General features: G+C 45.9%; 1 protein-coding gene across 6 annotated transcripts in view; it reads left to right on the top strand.

Annotated features, from left to right (window-relative positions):
* The window catches only part of SH3PXD2A (SH3 and PX domains 2A), a 245,885-nt gene that overhangs the window by 125,202 nt on the left and 99,837 nt on the right, over positions 1-20,846 (top strand). The window contains exon 1 of one of the 6 annotated variants that reach the window (XM_041717166.2): positions 81-204. The exons of the other annotated variants lie outside the window; for them this stretch is intronic. Within the exon in view, the coding sequence (XP_041573100.2) occupies positions 203-204 (2 nt within the window). The 5' untranslated portion in view covers positions 81-202. Of the gene's footprint in view, positions 1-80; positions 205-20,846 lie in introns of those variants that run through there. 6 annotated transcript variants of the gene reach the window in all.

Below are 20,846 nucleotides of genomic sequence, written 5' to 3'. Positions count from 1 at the left end.
AAGCAAAGCTGTCCCTGAGTGTGCCCGTGCCAGTGGGTGAGAGAATGCGCCCTTGCATGTGGCTTTTGTTCTCAGTGCACACCCACCTCCCAGAGCAGCAGATAAACACAAACAGCCTTTTTCTGCTGTTTAATGAGCAAAGCTGAGCAGTGCTTCTGAGCTGCTCCTTTAACAGCAAGGGCATCATCACGTCCTGAGCCTTATGTGAGTAAATCTGTCATCAAATTTTAGTCTTTCTTTTGTATAACTTTATGTAGCAGCTCATCTTAAACTTGTAAAAACATTTTGTGGGAAATTATGCGTGGGCGGTGGGCAACTCCTTCCATGTATTGCCAGCTAATCCGTAATGCTCTCCTTTATCATAACAAATGAGGCAGGTTTCTCAAAAGCAGTATCTTGTGCTGTTCTTTTATCTCTTTCCTTTTGCTTTAAGTCTGGGGATGGGGTTCTGCCCTGGACAAGGGCACAAAACATGGCTCCAGGACTCCTGGTTTCTGTCTTGAACACTGGATGCTCATGACTGTGCTAAATCCTGCTTGTGAAGCATCTCTGTGAACTGGAAAGGGGTGTAGGTACTCAAAATACTGTGTTTAGCCATAGATGTTATTAAATGTAAAAGAGGTAAAAAACCCCAGTGCCATAAAATGCCCAAAAAGCCAGGAAACTGGAACTCTTTCATCTGTTCTTAAGTTTTATAAATAGAGGAACTTCTACATCCTGCTGGTGCCTTGCTCTCCCACTATCCCAAAGTCATTTGTACTCAAAGCTCCAGGCTTTTGCAGTTTCTTGGGTAGAAATGTTTTGCACGCCCTGGGATCCGTCATCCTTTCACACATCTTCTGTTCTGCTGAGCCATCACCCCCTTCCTCCAAACTGGTAGGTGGCACAGGAGGTATCACATCATCCCCGTGGAGGAAACTTTGTACAAAAGTATCTTGGAATTTGGCAAAGAGCAGCTCTTTTTTATAGCAGGACTCATCTCCCCTTCAGTGGAAATTAAGTGTCTAAATCTTTTTGTCTTTCCCGCTTTGTCAGTTTTACAGTGTGCTCTGGGGTGAACTTTTGTTGTGCTACATTTATTTCTCCTCGCCAAGACCTTCTTTTTGGCTTTGATTTAAACAAAGTCCAATCAGACGCAGTGAAAGGCCGTCATGTTCCAGTGCTGGGGATGGGCTTTGGGGGCTGTTTATCTTTTTTTCCAAGGATAACAGCACATTTGTGTTTGTATTGTGTGTATGTCTTGGACTTACACAAAAACTTAAGGATCTGATTCTGATGGGTCATGCTGGAAGGTATCCAAACCCGTAAATCTGGTCACTGTGCTTTTCCAAATGTTTATTGTGCTGTTTAAGTTTTTATGGGCTCTTGTGTGTATTACATATGGTCTGAATAAATGTAATGCAGTATTACTGTGCTTAGCTGAGAGGCAGAAGAGCTCCAAGGGGATCATTAGAGCTGGGGCAGCCATTGCCAGCTTTTGGAGATGAGTTTCTTGGTTGAGCTTTGCAGGTTGCAAGGACCTTCAGCCCTGTTCTGTTGGTTTCTAAATGCCACTTGATCTAAGGTTGCAGAGGTAGAAATAAGAAGCAGAGAGTTGCAATTTCTTGGATTCAGTACAGGTTTCTTGCAGCAATTCTCCTCTTTCTAAAGCACTAATAGAAAGGACTGGACTTCCCATGTATTTCCTCTGTGCTGCTGCTGCTGCTTGTGGCAGGGTCTGCTCAGATTGCCAGTGGGACTCGAGACAAGACTTTAAGGACTCAGTGGATGCATGGCAGGGCAGAAGTCAGCTGGGTTGCTGTAAGTGAGGAATCACCTGCAGACTCTGTCTAAGAGTCAAGGCTGCATTGCTCCTTCAGACAGATGGCGGAGAGGATCTGTTCCCTGTCCCTCCAAGCCTACAGCTCCTCTGTGATCCTGGAGATCACCCATGAGCCAGCCAGACAGAGCCAGCCAGACTCCAGCTGGTAGGAGCAGGGGCAGGACGTGTGTTTGAGGGCCAGCAGTGTGAAAGTGGTACCTAGCCCAGGCCACCTCTGGTGCCATAGTCCCAGCAGCACGTGGGGAGCATGCCATGGTCCTGTTGCTTCACATCCTTACTCTATTCCATTCTGATTGGATTGAGGGAAGAAACTGCAGATTAAAATCAGCCAGACTGTAGCCAGCCCTAACAGCTGTAAAGCAGCCAAGCCAAGACCTTTGGTCCCTCAGAGAATGGCCTGCAGTTCAGCTCTGGGCTTCCCTCCACTGGGCCAGTTTGCCTTCTGCTCCAGGCAGTCCTTCCAGGGCCATCACTTCACTTCCATCTCTAACCCCACTAACACAAGGAAGAGAGAGGCTCACAGCTGAGCTTGCTGCCTATGCTGTCCTTCTTCAGCTTGGGCTTTCTGCTTCCTCGCCTCTGCCCTGTCCTACTCCAATTGCAAGTTTGGGGCAGAAACAGGTTTGTGTTTCTGCAGCAGACATGCTGGTCCCTGCTAGGGTTGGCCATTAGGGCTGATGTACCATCAATAATTGCTGTTTGCTGAAATAGTGGAGGTTTCACAGAGGCATTGGGAGATGGAGATGAGACTGGGAAGAGTGGGGAAGACTGGAAGCACTGGGAATCTGAGTTGGTCCTTTGCCTCTGGAGAGCTGAATTTGACACTGCAAAACCTACTCTTATCACTTTTTATGTATTTTATTTTTATCAAGACTAAAACTCATATATCCACTCTGTGTCAGCTCAAAGGTTGCACCATGGGAAAACCTATTTAAAAAGAAAGAAGTTTTAATTGGAGAAAATATGTGCTTGTAGCTGGATTGAGAATGCTTCTGGCTGCAGAAATGAATATTTTTCTCTTCCTTCCCTGTTGCTTCAGGCTGAGGATTAAAATGTGGGTTACTTCTGGCTGTGCTGAGATAGGAGCAAAACCTCAGGTAACTCCTGCAACCATATTTGGGGAATTGCTTATGCCAGGTCCCTGATGCTGGATGCTGTGTGCTGGGAGAAGGAGTGACAGCACACAGCTGCAACCCACTTGGGTATAGATGTGTTTGTGCTGTGGACCTTGATCCTCAGGAGTATGGGAACACTGAGTGATATCCTAGTGTTTGGACACCTAAAAGAAGCAAGGCAAGGAAAGACAGCATCTTTTGATCCTCACAGAACCTTTAGAACCATTTTTCTCTGGATAGAGATTTTCCTGTGACCTGTGGAACATGAATACATTTGGTGCAAGCTCATTTACAGAAGAAACCTCTTCCGTTGCGTTCTTCTCTCTTTGACCTTGAGGCTGTTGACACCCCTTTTTTGGAGGTATGAGGTGGGGCAATTTATTACTCAGATCTGCACCACTGTGCATCCTGCTTCTGCTGCTTTGACCTGAAGGAAGGTTTGAACCTGCCTGTGTAGAACTCACAGAAACAGAGGCATTGTGAAATGCTGACTTGGGAGCTGAGAAACATTCTCACTCCTCTCATTCAACCCAGTGACCCATAGGAGAAAGAATGGAAATATTAATTTGTTGCTCTTCAGCATAGAGAGAAGTGAGCATGAGGGGATGCAGAGGATGCATTTTGTGGGGAGACGTGCTTGCAGAGGAGCTCTCTTCAGTGGAGAGAAGTTATTTTTGCCAGCAGAGTCCTGTGTCAAGCACGGGCAGCTCTGGGGCTCCCACCTCTTCCCCTCTATTGCTGGATGTTGAATCAGCTGTTTGTACTGCCCAGCACAGTGCCAGGGACAAACCCTCTGGCAGAAAGTGAGGAAACACAATGGAATAAATAAAGGATTTATAAAGGGGATGGCTTGTTTGTCCACAAACAGCCTGCTGCAGGCCTGTGCTCAGAAGGCAACCAAACCCTCAGAGCTGCTCTTAGGCTTTCCTCTCTGTAAGCACATTGCCACAGGGTCCTGCCACAGGCAGTGGGGGCCAGCTAGGGAGAGGGTGGCAGACACAGCCTGCTCCTGTGTCCCTTCTTCCTCTGCACATTCCAGGGCTGTGACCTCCTCAACCTGCAGAGAGAGGGGAGGGAGGTGGGAAATGGGGTGACAGGAACAAACTTCCTGCAGCAGAGCTGAGCTGAGGGATGGTTCTTATCACAGGAGAACAGCCCTGCTGGGGGCAGCTGGAGAGGACCCATCCCACTTTCCTGAGTCCCCCAACCTGCTCACCCTGCAGCTCACCCCCAGCACAGGAACCTCCCTAACCCCAGCACACAACCCTGCCTACCCTGCCTGCAGATACTCGTGTGTCCCAGAAAGACAAGGGCTCATGGTTTGGTAGCACTGAGAGAAATGCCAGCTAAGCCACATGAGAGGGAGAGGCAAGTTAGCACCAGGCTGCCTGGCAGAATGGCTGCATTTGAGCAGCTCCTGCTGCAGGCACTGCAGGGGAAAGCTGACCCGTGCCCATCAGTGAAGTGCCAGGCTGTGTGTGCCACAGAGAGCAGCTTTGTGTCCTGCCTGGGCTCCAGCTGCCGCACACTGGCCAGGTTTTGGCTCGTGGCAGCTTTTTGGGCAGGACCCTGCTCTCCTCCACAAACCAGAGGCCAACATGTAGGGCCAACCCTTCTCAGATTTTGTCTCAACCCAGCTTGGTCCTCATTCATGTCTCCACTGTGAGGTGGAAGGAAATGGGAGAGAGAGCCCAGCACGTGTCCCTTTGCCCCCCTGCCTGAGGAGCAGGTTACATGGGAGCTGGAAAGAGAATTGTGCTGGCCTGGAAGTTTCTGCTGAAGGCAGAGTAGTCCTTTCACTGCACAGTCCTGTGTCACTGATCTAGGGATGGACTCCCAAAAGCCTCCTTAGCTCTAAAACCAGAGCAGGGTGCCACAGGTAAAGCATGTGGGAGCAACCTCAGTGTGAGACTGGCAACACCTGGGACACCTGGGCAAGGGAGTGGTGTTGCTCCCTGAATGTCACTGCTCCCCAAGCCTGGGGAGGAATTGTCCATAGGTTCTCTGAACCTTGCTGGCTGAAAACGGCTTGTGAATCCAAGGTCTGTAACATTTATTGATCCTTTGTGTCAGCACAAGCTCTTCCTATGTGTCCTGTCCTTCATTCTTGCAGACTACAGTGAGACTGCTGTGAAACTGGGTTGGTGTTCAGTGTCTCCCTCCCATTGCTGGCATCTGTTTTACAAAGAGCTTTACCTGGGAGAGGCCACTTTAGTCTGACATCTCTCACCAGCAATAGCTGGTACAACAAACAGCTCCCAGCCGGGCAGGCAAGGTTTCACCTGCCCTGTGTCCTTCTGTTCCCAGAAAGCCAGGAGAGGGACTTCCCCAGCTGGAGGGCAGCCAGGGACATTAACAGGCACATCTATCCCCTGTCCACAAAATGCTCTGTGTTCAACATTGCCCCAGAGGGCAGGAATTTCTGGTAGGTTTTTCACAACAAAGCTTAGCCAGAAGTCCTTTATATGTCAAGAGCTGTTTGATGCAGGAAATAATATTTTGCTCTTGTGTGTATGTGGAGATGTGTACAGTCCTTCTACCACAGCCACAGTTCACTATCCCTGTGTCTGATGATAAAATTGTTAAGATTTGCACTTGCTGTTTTTTGCAGAACTCTCTAACCCTCTTGCAAAGCCATATTTGTTGCATAGCTTGTAGCATCCAGTAAAAACAGCTCCACTTGATGGAAAGTGTCAGATACGGGAAGGCTCTGAGTTACAGGCTCTGCAGGCAGCTACTGCCACATCGTGGGGAGATGATGTTTTACATGTACTTATTGTGCAGTAAAAAACACTAGCTGAGCTGGAAAAAAAAGCATTTGGTTTGCTTGGATTTTGGATTTGGTGGTGTATGTGTTCTGCTCTCTCCAGGGATATGCTCTGCCTCATCCCCTTGCCATGCTCACCTGGTGAAGCTGACTCTCTCTTGGCTCTCATGTCCTGGAGAGCAGAAATTCCTCTAGACAGCAGTGGGAAAGCTGTGACATATTTCTATGAACAGATATGAAATAGCTTTTCCACCTGGCTTCTTATTAGGTGTTACAGCTCTATCTTTTTCCATCAGTCGTATGATAGTAATTTTTTGGTATTTAATACTATTATATCTAAGACTTGGTGAGGGAATGAGAAGGAAGCAGACCTGCAGTCTTGGACATCAATAGCAACAACTCCAGAACCACACCTGGATCAGACATTTGTAAGCATATGGAAGAGATTGAAGATTATCTAATTGTCTCCTTAATACTTGGTACTAGACTGAATCATCTCTGCAGGCCTGGGAAGCTGTGCAGATCACCAGGCTCTCCTTGCTCCTGCTCCACTAAGCTAAAGAGCCAACTTGGAAAGGAAAACCTTTCTCATCCCCAGCTTTGGCTGTGCCAGGCCGTTCGGCACGGCTTCAGTATGGAAGGTGTCACTGGCTTGCTCATGTTTTTGGCTGTGAAAGTCAGTGACAGCTCCTCTGGCCAGATTTCCTGTGTGTTAGGGGAGTTGTCAGCACCTAATCTGGGTGTTTGTTTCCAAACAGTATTGCCAGGGCATTGCATGTGCAGCCTGACACACTGTACATTAATCTAGGTTTTGGCCTCCTTGCTTGACCCAGGAAGGATTAAACCCCACCCCACATCTGCTGCAGCTCCCTTGGACTGCTGCCTCATCACACTGATGCTCCTTAGCAAAGCTCAGGGCAGGTCTTTCCCTCCACAGCTTCCCAGGCACAGCTCTTTCCTAGATGGCAGAGACTGTTTCTTCTTGTCCTCTGCTTTCCCTCCCTCCCTTCCCTCCTTCCTTCCCTCTCCAGCACACTGGTACCTGCAGACCACATACAGTCCTTACAGGAATTTGTCAGCCAGGCCCTGCTCCTGCCTTGCACTAAGACCATTAATTATGTTGCTGCATTTAACCTGAAGCAAGGAGCAGGCTGGAACACAAAACTTTTGAAAAATTATGGAACAAGGGCAAATTTCCAGTCAAAGCTCTCCAAATCTGCACTGAAGGAAAATTACTCTTCATTTGTGGGTGAAATGGAAGACTCTGTGCAAGGGCAGGAGCTGTGCAGAGTAGAGATTTAAACAATAAAGGAAATAATGACTACAGCTGGGGGAGTGGGAAAGGGCCCTGGGACCTCACTAACCTGATTTAACCAAGCAACTTCTGATGTTTTACAATTGCAAGCAACAATCTGACCCAGAGCTGGGAAATTTGTATGCCACAGAGTCATGAACTGTTTGTAAAATGGTCGTAAGAGGAAAATATATTTGTAATTATGAACTGAAAAATCTGAGCAGCAGCACTCTTGGATTTGGAGCCGTGTCCACCTGCTGTTGGGGTCTCTACCCTTCCTTTGTCCTCCCACCATCCAGCAGCACCCAGAGCAGTTCCCAGCTGAGCTCTTGTGGGCAGCAGTTTACCTTGGCCACAGGATGTCTCCTCACAGGAGAAGCTGCACCTGAGCAAAGTGCCTCCTTACTCTGCACAGGGGAGTCAGTGTCCTAGGAAGGGAGGGAAAAGCTGGGAACACCCCCCAGCAGTGGAGATGCTGACCCAGCCTGCAGAGCTATGGGCTGACAAGGCTCTGATTTGAGCTGGCTGCCTGTGGTCCCCTGGGTCTGGGAAGAGAAATTTCTTCAAAGCTTCTGAGAAGAGGCACCGGCCTCAGTCCACTGACTTAAGTGATGAAATTTGTACCAACTGGTGTGTCCTCTCACATGCCAATCATTCCTGGCTGTGGCAGTGCCAGCTTCAAATGGAATGTCCCTGGGCTAATTGTTGCTGGATTTGGACAAGTGAGGTTTTCTTCTTTTCTGGGAAATGGACTGGTTTTGTGCCCATGGTGTTTGTCAGGTGCTGACAAACCCCTCCCTTAGTCTCAATACTGCCTGTCTGCCTAAGGTGGTGTTCCTTGGAGATGTGCTTTTCTCCTTTCAAGGCTTTTGATGTCCTTTCCCCTGTTAGAAAACTCAAGAAAGCAGCAAGTGAAGCTGGCTGGGGCCAGTGAGTGTTGCTGGGGGCAGCAGCTTTGATCCTTGGCGGGAGCTTTGCCATAAACTTTGATCATACATTTTTCATCCCTTGCTCTGTGTGTGCATGTGCTGTGCAGGGGACTCAGGCACTAATCCTGAAGCTGCACTCAGCACTGGATAAGACTCATTTGCAGTTCATTGTTGATGCAAATACTTCCCATCCCCAGGGTAACTCCACCACGAGTTACCCTACATGAAATTTGACCCTGACATCTAATAGCTAGGGAGCTGCTCCTGTCTTTAATCTCTGACAGTGCCTAGTCAGGGCTTTTTGAAGAATTTTGTTGGTCTTTTCTATCACTTAAACATTAGTTTTCTTTATCTGGAATTTTGTACTGCTTTCTGACCCATTTACTTGGAAGCCTCCAAGGAGAGTTTGAGTTGAAAGAGAGCTGGGTTTGTGATCCAAGTATGAGTCTTTCACTGTTAATTGTATTAGCATTCATAATTACATGCACATTTCTAAACTGTCAGGATTGCCACATCCTTTTAAAACATGGATGGGACGTCAAAAGGGCTATGACTGCTCAGAGATTAACATGAAATTAAATTGCCTGATACCTCAAAAACAATGATGTGAGCTATTTTGTCCCCATTATATTAAAAGTGACGTAGGAAAAATAAGTCTGGAATTAGGCTTTTAAAGCCCATTAGCTGTCACAATGTAATTAGCAGGAACAGGCTGTGTGATGCAGGTTTGAGGTGCCCTGTGCCCGCTGTTGCTGTTGGATGGCCGGGGTCTCTGCCCAGTGGGAGCCTTGTTGGATAGGGCTGTGTGTGACAGGACTCATGGGATGAATGGGAGGAATGGGTGCAGAATGTGGTGCTGCTTTTTGCAACAGGGGAAGTCCTGAATTCACATCCTCTCTTTGCTGCAGATTTGCTTTAAGGGAGCTGCTTGGTTTCCCTATTCATGGGTTAGGCTGTGTTTTAGCTCTCAAGGCAATCCCCAGTAGAGGTCACTTGTGGCTGATGGACTCTGGGCTCTCTCATTTGGACTTCCCAAAGTCCTGCTGGGTAGTGTCACTGAGCTTGTCCTTTGGAAAGACATATTTTGCAAGCATGAAATACGTGAGCATACATACATGCACGCACCATCCCAGATCCTTGCCAGCTGCATGTATCTGAATACATTTGTATTTGCAGGTATCAACAGTTTTGCCATGTCATCATGAAGGGTGTTGAGACAAATACATTTCACCTGAAGACTTTTTGGAAGGCAGATGGCTTTTGCTGTTAAGGAGCCCTTCTTGTCCAGGGATATTGGAGAAAGGTTGTCAGGGCAAGGGAAGTGAAGGTGTTGTTGCCTGTAACAGAAATACAAACCTTTTGGTTCTCAGACTGTTCCCCACCCACTGAACCCAACGTGCCTTGTTGCATGCTTTGTGCACGGTGATGGACTGTGTCTCACGGAGGTGACAGCAGTGACTCTCAATCCCAGCTGGGAAGTTTCTCCACGACCCTGGGCCAGCCACAGCCACAGCACCTCTCACACAGGTGCTGTTGCCTTTATCCTTTATCAGTGTAAATCCTGACACAGCTGGTCTCGCTTCACGGGCGGTGTCTGCACAGACGTTGCCACCGTGCGAGAAGGAATTGATGGTGTCTGGTCCCCGTGGGAGCGAGCAGCATCCCGGCGGGTCTGGGCAGATGGAGCGCGGCTCCTCCGCGCCCTGCCCTGCGCACGCTGCTCGGCGGGAGCAGCGCGACACGAGGACGGACTGTTCATCACAGAAACTTGCCACTTTCAGCTGATTTACAAGCAGCTTTGTGGAGCTCCTGATCGCCCTGTATTTTTGTTTTCAGTCCGTTACTCATCGTATGTCTTTGGTAGATGTCTAAGCAGGGCTGTAAAAGGCACTCGTGGGGACACGGTGGGGCCAAAGCACGGGGATAGAAAGCAGCTGTCAGGCAGCATTTCTTCCAGGGGTTTGAGGAGTACCAGCAGGCTGTATCAGCCCAGCAGTGACTACTCTCAGTGCCTGCCTTTACAGTCAGACTCTACTGTAGTTCCTTCAAGGCCCTGTGGCTTAGCGGCTGCACAGATGGCTGCCGTGCGTTTAGAGCAAAGTGAAATAACACTAGTTCCTTCCATCCTCTGCTGCCTCACCCTGAGAAGTTAGCAGCCTCTTTTGGGAGCTACTAGTCAATATTCCAGATCCAAACACCTCCGGACTTTGAGCAAAGTTTGAAACAAGTTCAGGAGCTGAGTTTCAAGTCCACTTTTCCTGTGCCAAAATCCGCAGAGCTGAATACCTGGGAACTATGGAGGTGGGTTAAGTCACGGACCAAATACACTCTGAGCTTTTCATTGTCTACTTCTAATGCATCAGCTCTCCCAAAATAATATGTCTAGCATGGTTCATACCACAATCACTACTGTAATCACCACTGAAGCCTGCATAGGTTAGAAATCCATATGTGGTTCTGCGTCTGGGTAAATTTGGCAGACATAAAGCAGTCCCCAAAAGGCAATTTCTTCCTATCAAATCATCTGCCAATTTTACACAGTTTTGATTTATGCTTTTTAAGGTTACTGAGCTCTTTGCTGAAAGAGTTGAAGGCCTTCTGCACTGGCAGGGAATGAGCCTCCTCAGGATAAAGGCTGGCTTCCAGATGACAGAGTAGCTGGGAGCTTGTATCTTTTACACGTGAGGCTTCTCTGCCTGTCTTGTTGGTCCCCTGCACCTCCTTAGCTACAGTAAGTGCTTCCTATTACAGAAAGGTGTTACACTTCTGTCTGCTCCTTTACCTGCTATTCCAACCAAGGGTAGAGGAGAAATGTACCTTGAGGGTATGTAGCTCTCCTGGTTTCTCTAATGAAAATTTGTTTTGGAGGGGTTGCTTTTTCTGTCTTTTTCCATTTGTCCCTGAAAAGGGAAATTAATTAGGCCAGTTGGAAGTATATGAGAGCCGATTTGCACGGGGAGAAACAGAGCAGGTGAGCAGTTGTTGGAATTACTTGGACAGGAGACAAGAGCATGGAATAAGAGACCGACAGGAGGGTAGTTAATTTAATTAGAAAGACTGGCTGAGCATAGCAGTCTGGAAAACAGATCATCTTTCTGAAAGGCACAAAGAAGAAAAATAATGGCTCCAGATTCATCCCTTGTGTAAATCTTTTGAAGTTGGTGACTTACACCAGGATGATTTAACCCCATTAATTTTAATGGGTCACTGCAGTGTCCCAAGAGTTGTTTTTTGCTGTGCTCTGTTCTGAGGCAGAGATAAAGCAGAGCCTTGGCGTCTAGGCTACAACCCAAGCTTGGTGTCCCCATGGGTCTGGCTTGGGCCTCTCCACACTGTGGCTGACTCCAGTTGGAGAGGGAAAAGGATGCAGGAGATGATGATGTGTCTGAGCCCTTGTCCCGTGACAGCTGGGTGCTGCCAGGACTTTGTTGTGAGCCATAACATGCCTGGAAAATGATATCTGGTCTGAAAAGCAAGAATAGGCAGGCTAAGAGGGTTCACTGGAGTCAGCACCTACCCTCACCCTGCTCTGGGTCTGCTGATCCAAAGTGATAACAGCACATTAACCAGAGACAAGGAGCTGTGGAGAAGTGTGGCAAAGAAAAGAGCCTGAAATCGAGCATAAATGGGCACCAGATGAGTCCTGTTGGGACTCAGTGGGCAGAGAGCAAAGGTCAGTGCCCTTGACACATGACAGAGACCCAGGGCTATGGCTGTGGACAGGGATAAAGCACATCTACCATGTATCATTCAAAGCAATCGGATCATAGCAGGAGTTGGCCACACATAGTTAAAATAAGCCTGTGTATCACAGCAGGGAAAATTTCATCTAGTGCCAGGAGGGGGGTTGCATCTTTGTCACCAGTTGTCAAACAGCTGAAAATGTGGTGGCAGACACAGCTGTAGTGCTTGGGCAGAAATAGTGATCGAGCCCCAGTCTCATCAGGCAGCAGCATGTCACGAGCTGTGCTCTGCCCCTGCTCTTTGGGGACCTCAGGGCTCACCTTGTGCCTCAGCTCTGTTTTCTGTGTGCCTCAGCTCTGTTTTCTGTGTGCCTCTCGTCGTGTGCCTTGCTCCTGGGGCCTGACTCACTGTCCTTCCTTTTACAAATTACTCAAGTTGTTCTGTAGTACTGACCAGACAACAGGAAATGAGCCAGGAGGAACAGATGGATCAAAATGAAATGAAGCGATAAATCTGAATGCAAATGTTCTGTGTGATACCGAGGAGGGGAAAGCTGCCTTTGGTGAAGTTTGTGTGTGAAGTCATCCCTGAGCAGCCTGTGTTTGTCAAGGCATCAGCTGCTCTCCAGCATCATGCAGAAGGAAGGGAAGATGAGCTTCAATGTGTCTGTGGGCATTTATCTCTTGACAGACTTAGCGTGACTGCACGATGAGTCCAGGGGGAGAGCCCAGACATGGACCCCAGGAGGGAAGGATGTAATGCATTCTGAAATAAAAGTTTCTCAGCAAACTTTGTTGCTTAACTTCTTCTAATACTGCCATTTAATCTCGTTGGTCTGTAGTCTTCTCCCAGTCACATGCTGTAAGGCAAACTCTGCTAAATCACTCCACAGCTAGAGCAGATCAGAAAATCCATCTGGATTGGCAAACTGATCTGTAAAATGCTTTATAAAGCTTCTATCATCAATAGCAGGGCCAGGCCAGTGATCGTCCCCCTGTGCTGGGCTCTGGTGAAATTGCACCTCAAGTGTTATGTCCAGTTTGGACCTCTTACTACAAGAAAGACATTGAGATGGTGAGTTGAATCCAGGGAAGGATAATGGAGCTGTTTAAAAGACAGGTAGATGTCGTGCTTATGGACATGGTTTACTGGTGCCTTGGCAGTGCTTGGCTAACAGTGTAAACAGTTATATATCACAGTGTAATATTTAAATGTGAATACACCCAGTACATCTGGCTTTCTATCTTTTTGTGAGAGAAATTTCAGATGTAAAGGGTGAAACTCAATTTGCCTAAGCCCAAGATATGGTCGCAATTCACCCCAAGTGCTGCTGCTGCTCTGTAGGACCAGAGGAGGAGGAGGAGGAGAAATTTTAACCATGCCCATCCACAGACAGGAGGGAGAGCCCCAGCAGAGCCTCATTTCTGTGTCAGGCTTTTTAAAGTAACAAGCAATTCCCTTCACATCACACAGGGCTGCCTGCATGGTCCTTGTGCAGCCTCTTCAAGGGTAGCACAGGCTGGCAGCATGAGGGAGTCTGAGTGCCACAGGATTCTCTGAGAAATTAATTCTTCTCCTTAGCAAAGGAAATTATTGAAAAGTTCATGTGCTGCTGAAATCCTGCCTGCATGTCCTGAGCCATGGAGCAGCATCACCAGCCCAAGTTGCACTGCAGTGATTCAGTACTGTTTGCTGCTACACAAACCTCTGAACTCCTGCAATTGCATCCTCAGAGCACAATCTAGTTTATTTCCCATGAATATGTAGCAAAAAACTTTAGAGGGGAACTCTGAAAATTTTGCAACTTTTATTAAATGAAGGAATATAAGAAAAGTATTTGTTACTACTCAACATTAAATGTGAACAGACCCCAGCAGGTGTGAAGAGATGTGATGCAGGCTTGGAAACCCTGGAGCAAGCCAAGGGAAGGCCTGTGAGAAGAAGAGAAAAATGCAACATGATGACGAAATGCAAATTTTTCTGCCATCCTGCTGTCTGTTGGCTGTTTTCAGCCAGAATAAAACAGAAGGCAATGGGTGATCCCATCCTGCATCTCTAAAATTGACAAATCTCCTCTACAGTTGCTTAAGTATCAGTTTTTCTAAGGTTATTCTTTGCCAGTTTGGCAAAGCCTGATGTGGACTGAACATTTTCTTCTCTTTCACTTCTCCCTCATATGGAGGAAAAAGCTCAGGTGGTTGAGGTGGCCATGGCTGGGAGGTGGGACAGCCCGGATGTATTTCAGAGGTTTGAAAGTGCAGCAGAAAAACCTTCAGTGTGAGGGCAGCTTTTGAGATTATTGTGTCGATGTTTGGTTTGTGGAGATGAAAGCCCAGGAGAAACTCAATCAGGACTGTCTTTGAAATGCTGGATCCTGCAGGTATAATGTGGTGTTTTTTTCTGACTTGTGAACGTCTCTGATAAAGTATCAGATCATTAGTCTTGTGATTGTTATTGTACCATTTGCTGGGATGAAACACTAGCATTTTTAAATCACTGCTATCAAAGCATATAATAAATTGTAAGCAATTTCTTTTCCTTGGAGTATATCCCTCTGCCAAATCTTTCAGTGCTCATATCTTCCAAATTGGGCATGGCATTACCAGTGAAGAGCTGTGACTGAGCATAAAATAATTATTTTTTTAGGAAAGCTGAGCTGTGAAAAAAAAGTGTGTTTCCTAAAAAAATTAATAGAAAACGACCCCTGCCTCTTAAAACAGTTTTGCTCCCAGCCTCTGATAATAACAGTGCATTCAACTCCTGAAGTGCTAAAAGTCTGCTTTCTGCAAAGTGGAATTTTAAAGACCATTGCTCAAAAGTGTATATATTTATATCTATATATCTATATATAGATATATAGACACAGTGCAGATATACTGTGGAGTTACTCCTACCCACAACCTGATTTTCATGCTTCTAAGAGCTGTGACACACTTTCAAGAGGAGTGATATATTTTTAAACTTGCACCATGGCATAGGATGAAGGTCAGCACAACTGAGTGTGAGTCTTTGAGGGATGCAGAAGTTAAACCCCAGCCTCCACTCTTCGTGACTTTCAGCCACGAGTTCTTTGCTCAGCTTTCCTCATGTGAAATGCTGTGGTGTCTTGTCCCTGCTTCAGAGGAGAGAGATCTACTGGAGTTCCTGGGTGCTCAGCTGGGAAGGTAACACGGCCATGGTTGCATTAGCAACTGGATGCTCTTGAGTTCTTTCATGTAGGATCTGTTCCCAGCTGTAACTGCACTTTTCCTTCTGAAATGTTCCTGATTTTAAGCATTGAATAGAACTGCACCTGGAGGCACATTTGGAGCTCTGTTGTCATTGTTGCAGTTGTTTTTCAAGTCCTCTTTGGGAGATGGACTTTCTTTGGCGCTGGTGGCACGGCACAGTCACAGCTGTGGTGTGCGTGGTGTGTCTCATCTGCAGGTGTCCTGTGCCCTGTGCTCCAGAGGTTGGCTCCTCTCACAGCCTCCTTGCTCACCCTTTGGAGACCCTCAGGGCAGGCAAAGGAGGGATGAGGGGCAGGGTGTTATGCTTGCATTTTGGACTGTTTCACTGCTGATTAGAGCAGTTCAAGGACCTGTTGGGCATGATATGACCTGCCGACTCTAGGGTAGTGGAGGCAGAGAGGTAGGCAAAAAAATCTTTTCCTTCTCATCACCAACCCAGATTTGCTTTGGTGCACATAGGGCTCCAAGATTTTCTCAGCACTGTTTAAAGAAAAATGTTTCTTCTTGTGAAAAACTAGAATACTTTTCCCTTTTCTGTGTCTTTACTGAGAAAAGGATCTTGGTAATGTTACCACAATAAATAAATTAAGCAACTTACTTCCTACAACAAAACCTCCCATTTCTTAGTGTAAAATGAATATACATAAATAACCAGCAGAGAGGATGTGCCTGGCCTCTAATCTGCATGGAATTCACTCTTTCAGACCATTTTTTCCTTCTGTACAATGATTTAGAAGGAAAAGCTTTTATCTAATCGTGAAGTAGGTCTCTGCAGAGCTCCCCAGGCACTGCTAATGGATGGGATGCACAGCGGAGCTTGAAGACTTGAAGCTGGATTTTTGGTGCTGCACATGCTGTTGCTGAGTAGGTCAGAGCTGGGTTTTGTGGGCCCTTGGAGAGCCCAGCGTGTTCATGTAGTGATCAGAGCCATTTTGCATTAGAGGGAGGTGTGTGCTGTCAGCAGGGGAGGGAGGCAATCGCTGCCCAGGAGACAGCAGGTGGAGGCCAGAAGTGGCGAGGCAGGGATGGGTGGGAAGCTGGTGCTGCAGAGGGAGCAGAGCCAAAGCAGAAGGTTCCAGGAATTAGCTTCATCCCAGAGGATGACTGGGGAAGAAATTGTTAGTAAGTAGGTTATTGGCAGTAGGACACTCCGTTTCATGCTCTGATTCCTTATCCCCACAGCTGCATCTCGTGGCTGGTGTGCCTAGATTCTAGTTTAGAAGCTCACAGTATTTTACTGTTTGAGAGATTATTCAAAATAGCACCGAATGCAGACTTGGAACTGGACACACAGGGTGAACTTCAGAATACAGAAACCTCTCAGGACCTCAGGGATGCTCTTGTCATCCTGTGGTAGATGCTACTGCTAGGCATAGCACGGCCTGCCCTGGTGGGAAAGGCAGTGTTCCTGCTGAGAGTGTGGTTTCTTATTGTGCAGCTTCTGGCATTTCAGGTAGCAATGGGAGAAAATAGTGCACAAAAACTGATTGCAGGGCATGACATTTCCAGAACCTCACTGACATTCCAAGCTTGGGATACTACTGAGCAAGTGAGATCAACAACTGAAAAGGAGGGCGTGTAATGCCTGACAATCAGTGGCATTTTCCCTTCACCCACATGTGATATCTATATATATCAGATAAAACGAACAGTTAAAGCAGGAATAAGCTGCCAATGGCCATTTAGCTCTGCAAAATAGAGATCCCTCATGTTGCAGGCCAGAAAAACTCCCTGAAGTCATCACTAATTTTGAAGGAACAAATAATTTCTCTTTCAGCTGAATTTAAAGATCTGATCCTATAACCAGCTGAATGGATGGAAGTAATTACATTCATTCATTATGCCTTTTCACTTTTATGAACATAGGACATGGAAAAAGATATTGGAAATGCCACACACACTCTTTGGAGATGTATGAGGTGAATTAAAAGTTAATGTCTGCATGGAGAATTGGACAGGAGTTACATAAAAAGAACAAGAAGAAACTGACTGTTTCCTGCATGTGCAAGTCAAAAAAACTTCCAAATTTGTATCTGAACTGGACAGCAAAATTTTTGTCTATTCAGACATTGCACTGTTTCATGGTGTGTGCAGTCTGCCTATGTTGTAAATGCATATAAAAATATCTTTTCTGCTGTTTTCCAGAGTTATTTAATATTTAATGCTGGTCACCTTAGAAAGTCAGTTGACATGATTTGAGGTGTTTTGAGGCAAGTATGCAAGCATATATTTGAGGGTAATGTGATTTTTTTTATTTACCCTTTTAATTGAGTAAGTCTCAAAATAAAGTATTAGGATGGAAACGTACGTGTAATAGCAAAACCATCTTCTGCTTCTGCAAAGTTAATTTTAAGTTCAGTATTAAAATCTATCAAATACCAGTCAAGCAAAATTCTTTGGAAGTTTTGATAATTTGGGGTATAGGACTACATACCCTAAGGTATGTATATCTGTATATCTTTAGTCTCAGGAATCTTACAGTATAGATAGCCACAGTATATCCAGGGTGAAATAGCTGTTTTCTTTGTTTCCTTCCTAAAATGAACTGAGCATTGAGACTGACACAATCTCTTACACCATCTTGAAGTAATAGCTTTTTAAATTTATTATTTCATACCCTGTTACAAAAAAAGAGCATATCCATTCATTCCTGGAGTGCTCAATAAATCCTTTCTCAGTGGGTCTGATACTTCCCAGGGTGGAATACTCTGGAAACTTTGTGATGCTTCTTTACAAGTATCATGCAATTTAGCTCTTTTACTTTTTAGAGAGCATAAAAGAGTTGGACCTACTCTTAGAACTGGATATTTGAAAGGGGTTTGGTCACCTTGAAAAGTAACTCTAGTGTTTGGAAGGTTTTTGGGAGACACCTTTGGAAGGTGTCTCTATTTTTCTCCCACAGTTGGTGCCTGTCACTGATAATTTGGAATAATTTAATGAATCTCAACAGTTATATTGGGCAAGACAAATTCAGGACTTCTTTTTTCTTTTATGTTTTAATGTTAGAATCACAGAGGATGTTTTAAGACTGTCTGATCCTGGTAGGTTATCAGGGAAGACAAGTCTGCTTTTAGTAGTTGCCAATCCAGCAAAATTTACTAGCTATGTTTTGGAGTTTTACAGTGCCTGATAAAAGCTCCATTCAAAGGATAGTGATTAGAGAAATTTCCTAGAGTTCATGAACTTGCAGTAGATCTTACATGCCATGATTTATGTCTCTTGACTAGTAAATTAAAGAACCCAATGACTTGAAAGATATTTCCATGTGCTGCTTTGTAGAAACAGGCAGAAAACAATTCCAAGTAATATAAAATTGGTGTCTTATAGAGAACTACACTGCTTAGTATGCTGAAAAGACATTTGATGTTGCAAGACAGTTAACTGAGGACATGCTGCTGAGGCACATTTGGGAAGGAGCCCTGCTTTAATCTCCCTGCTATAACTGAAGGAAATGTAAAGAGGAAAGACTACAGTCACCAGATGAAGTCAGAGTTCATACTGTGGGCTTGATCTTGTCTTCCCACATGCATCATGAGTTTTTGCCTCTCTTGGAAAAAATATTTACCATTCTTAGGGCCATATGTGCAACAGATGATTTTAAAAATTCAGAGGAGAGATCTCCCACTAAAAGGGGATGTAAAATTAGGTAGGGCAATAGGGTATTTAGCAGTGCAAAGTAAGTACAGATGCAACAGCCATCTGCTGTCTAATCTGTGCACACTGCAGTCCTAATCTTTCAGGTTCAACTGCCCTTGGACATGTAGCAGCAGCAGCAAGACAGAGAGGTCCAAGCATCATGTTGCTAAAAAGCCAGTTGAGTGTACAGAAGTATATATATATATATATATAATACAGAAGTACATGAGAAAAACACCACCAGAAAAAAAAAAAAAAGCAAAATTGTCCAACACCAAGCATCTGGCACACTCTCCTTTGTACTGGGAGCCCAGAGGTCTAGCAGTGCTGGGGCCATGTCTGGAAATGCCTGTACATAATGTCTTACTTTGCCAAGTTAGAGATTTTAGAATGTCAAAAATGCCAGTGGCAGCCTGGGATTTCCCTATGCGAGCCTCCAGCATGAGAGCTGCTGCCAGCAATTGCACCAAGCACTGGGATGGGCTGTGGGGAATCCCAGGGAGAGATGAGGAAACCCAGCACACAGTGGGGATTGTGAGGCTGGCATGGGGCAAAGGAGGGTGTGCAGAGGTGTCTGTGAGTGGGTATCCTCATGCCTTGGGCAGTCAGAAAGAAAAGGGCAGACAGGAAATTCTTCTGCTTTGTCTTCCTGTGAAAGGGTCCTGGGCCTGTGGATCTTCCAAGGGTTTGATGTCACCAGCCCCGTTCATCATGGGGAGTTGTATTCACAGGTGGGATGTGGTGTGTGAGGATTGAGGGGAATTGCATGTCCCAAGGGCTTTCTCTCAAGAGCAGGAGGGGAGAGCAGGAGGAAGGCAGCCCAAACAACCCACTGTTGTTTGGGTCACTTCTCCTTTCTCAGGTCTCTCTGGCCAAGATGAGGAGTGAGAAGAATTGGGAATGTCTTTGCTCAGCAACTCCATAAGCAAAGCAGCAGCTGCTGCAGCACTCACATCACTGGCCACAGGCACTTGCAATGGCTCCTGCTGGCATCTGTCCCCTGGTGTGAAGAGACCTGCTCTAACCTGTGCCCTAGGGCTTGTTGGATGCCACTGGCAGGTCAGGTCAAGCCATCAAAACCTTTGAGTTGCTTTGCACCCCTGGCTGACCACATGAGCTTGCTCAGTCACCCCTTCTACATTCCTCACCTCTGAACATGTGATGAGGTGCTCAGTCCTGTTGAACACACACCTAATTTTATAAGATAGTCATCAATATGTTTCATATGCTCTCTATTAAAGAATTGCATGCTTGTTTCCTTGAATATCTGCTGGAAACAGCTTAGGTAAACAGCTTAAACAAGGGAATCTCAGTACCCTTTACCAAAAAAATATCCTATAGGTTGCCTCTTTAAGTACTGGATGCACATATGGGAGAATTGGGGATGATGAAGTATTCGCTCAGATTGCTGATTTCCGCTGCATTGAAGTCAGAGACATTGAAGGCACTACAGCATTTATAACTGATTTCCTGAACAGTGTAGCAAATAGAGATGAGAGCCTTTTTCTTGTAACTCACATGTGCAACAGAAATCACTTAGCTAACATAAATCAGGACTAAATTGCTTTTAAAGGCTCACAAAACATTTCTGAAAGAGACAGGATGAGGAAACCATTTGCCACAGTTGAGTATGTCCCCATGATGAGTCCTATTAAAGCTTGTTCAAAGAGCCTTATTGGCTTTTCATTAGAGCCTGGTTATGTACAGTTGAAATTCACCAGTGATTTCAACAGAATAGGCACAGAAATATGCACAAGAGGTAAATTTAAGCAGAATTCTAGACCATCAAAGTATGTGATTAAGGACAATTTAATGTGCTGAGTAATGCAGTGTGATTTGGATGTAATTTATCCTAATCCAGTCTGATCTTTTACAGGAGAATATATTATAAGGCCACAATTAGGTGAGACCTGGGCCCCATCTGGCCTCCTGTCTCCTACAGTGGCTTACAGCCAATACAAGAAACAAAGCAAATACACAGTGAACTTCCCTTGTGTATCCTCTCTGTTTCTGGCATTCAGCCGCTATGGGACTCTTCGGGTCAAAACATCCAGAGCATGGAGTACAATAGCCACCATTTATCCTTGCTTCATGAATTTATCTCATTGCTGTTTGAACCCGTGCCTGGTTTTGGTGATTGCAAAGTCTAACACCAGTGAGTACCACGATTTAGCTGCGTTACATGCAGAAGCTCTTCTCTTACTTTGATTTAAACTGCTGTGTTCCAACCATTCTTCCTCGGGCAGTAATTCAGGGGCAAAAGCCTTTTTGGACAAGCTGTGTCTGGAGCTGGAGTTGAGTCTTGGCAGTCTGTCACTTGGGAGTTTTCTCCTCTTCCTTCCCTCTGTCCATTTCCAAGGACTTTTTGG

Source organism: Taeniopygia guttata, chromosome 6, assembly GCF_048771995.1.
Source record: "Taeniopygia guttata chromosome 6, bTaeGut7.mat, whole genome shotgun sequence".
NCBI lineage: Eukaryota > Metazoa > Chordata > Aves > Passeriformes > Estrildidae > Taeniopygia > Taeniopygia guttata.
This window is presented reverse-complemented; position numbering and strand designations above follow the sequence as displayed.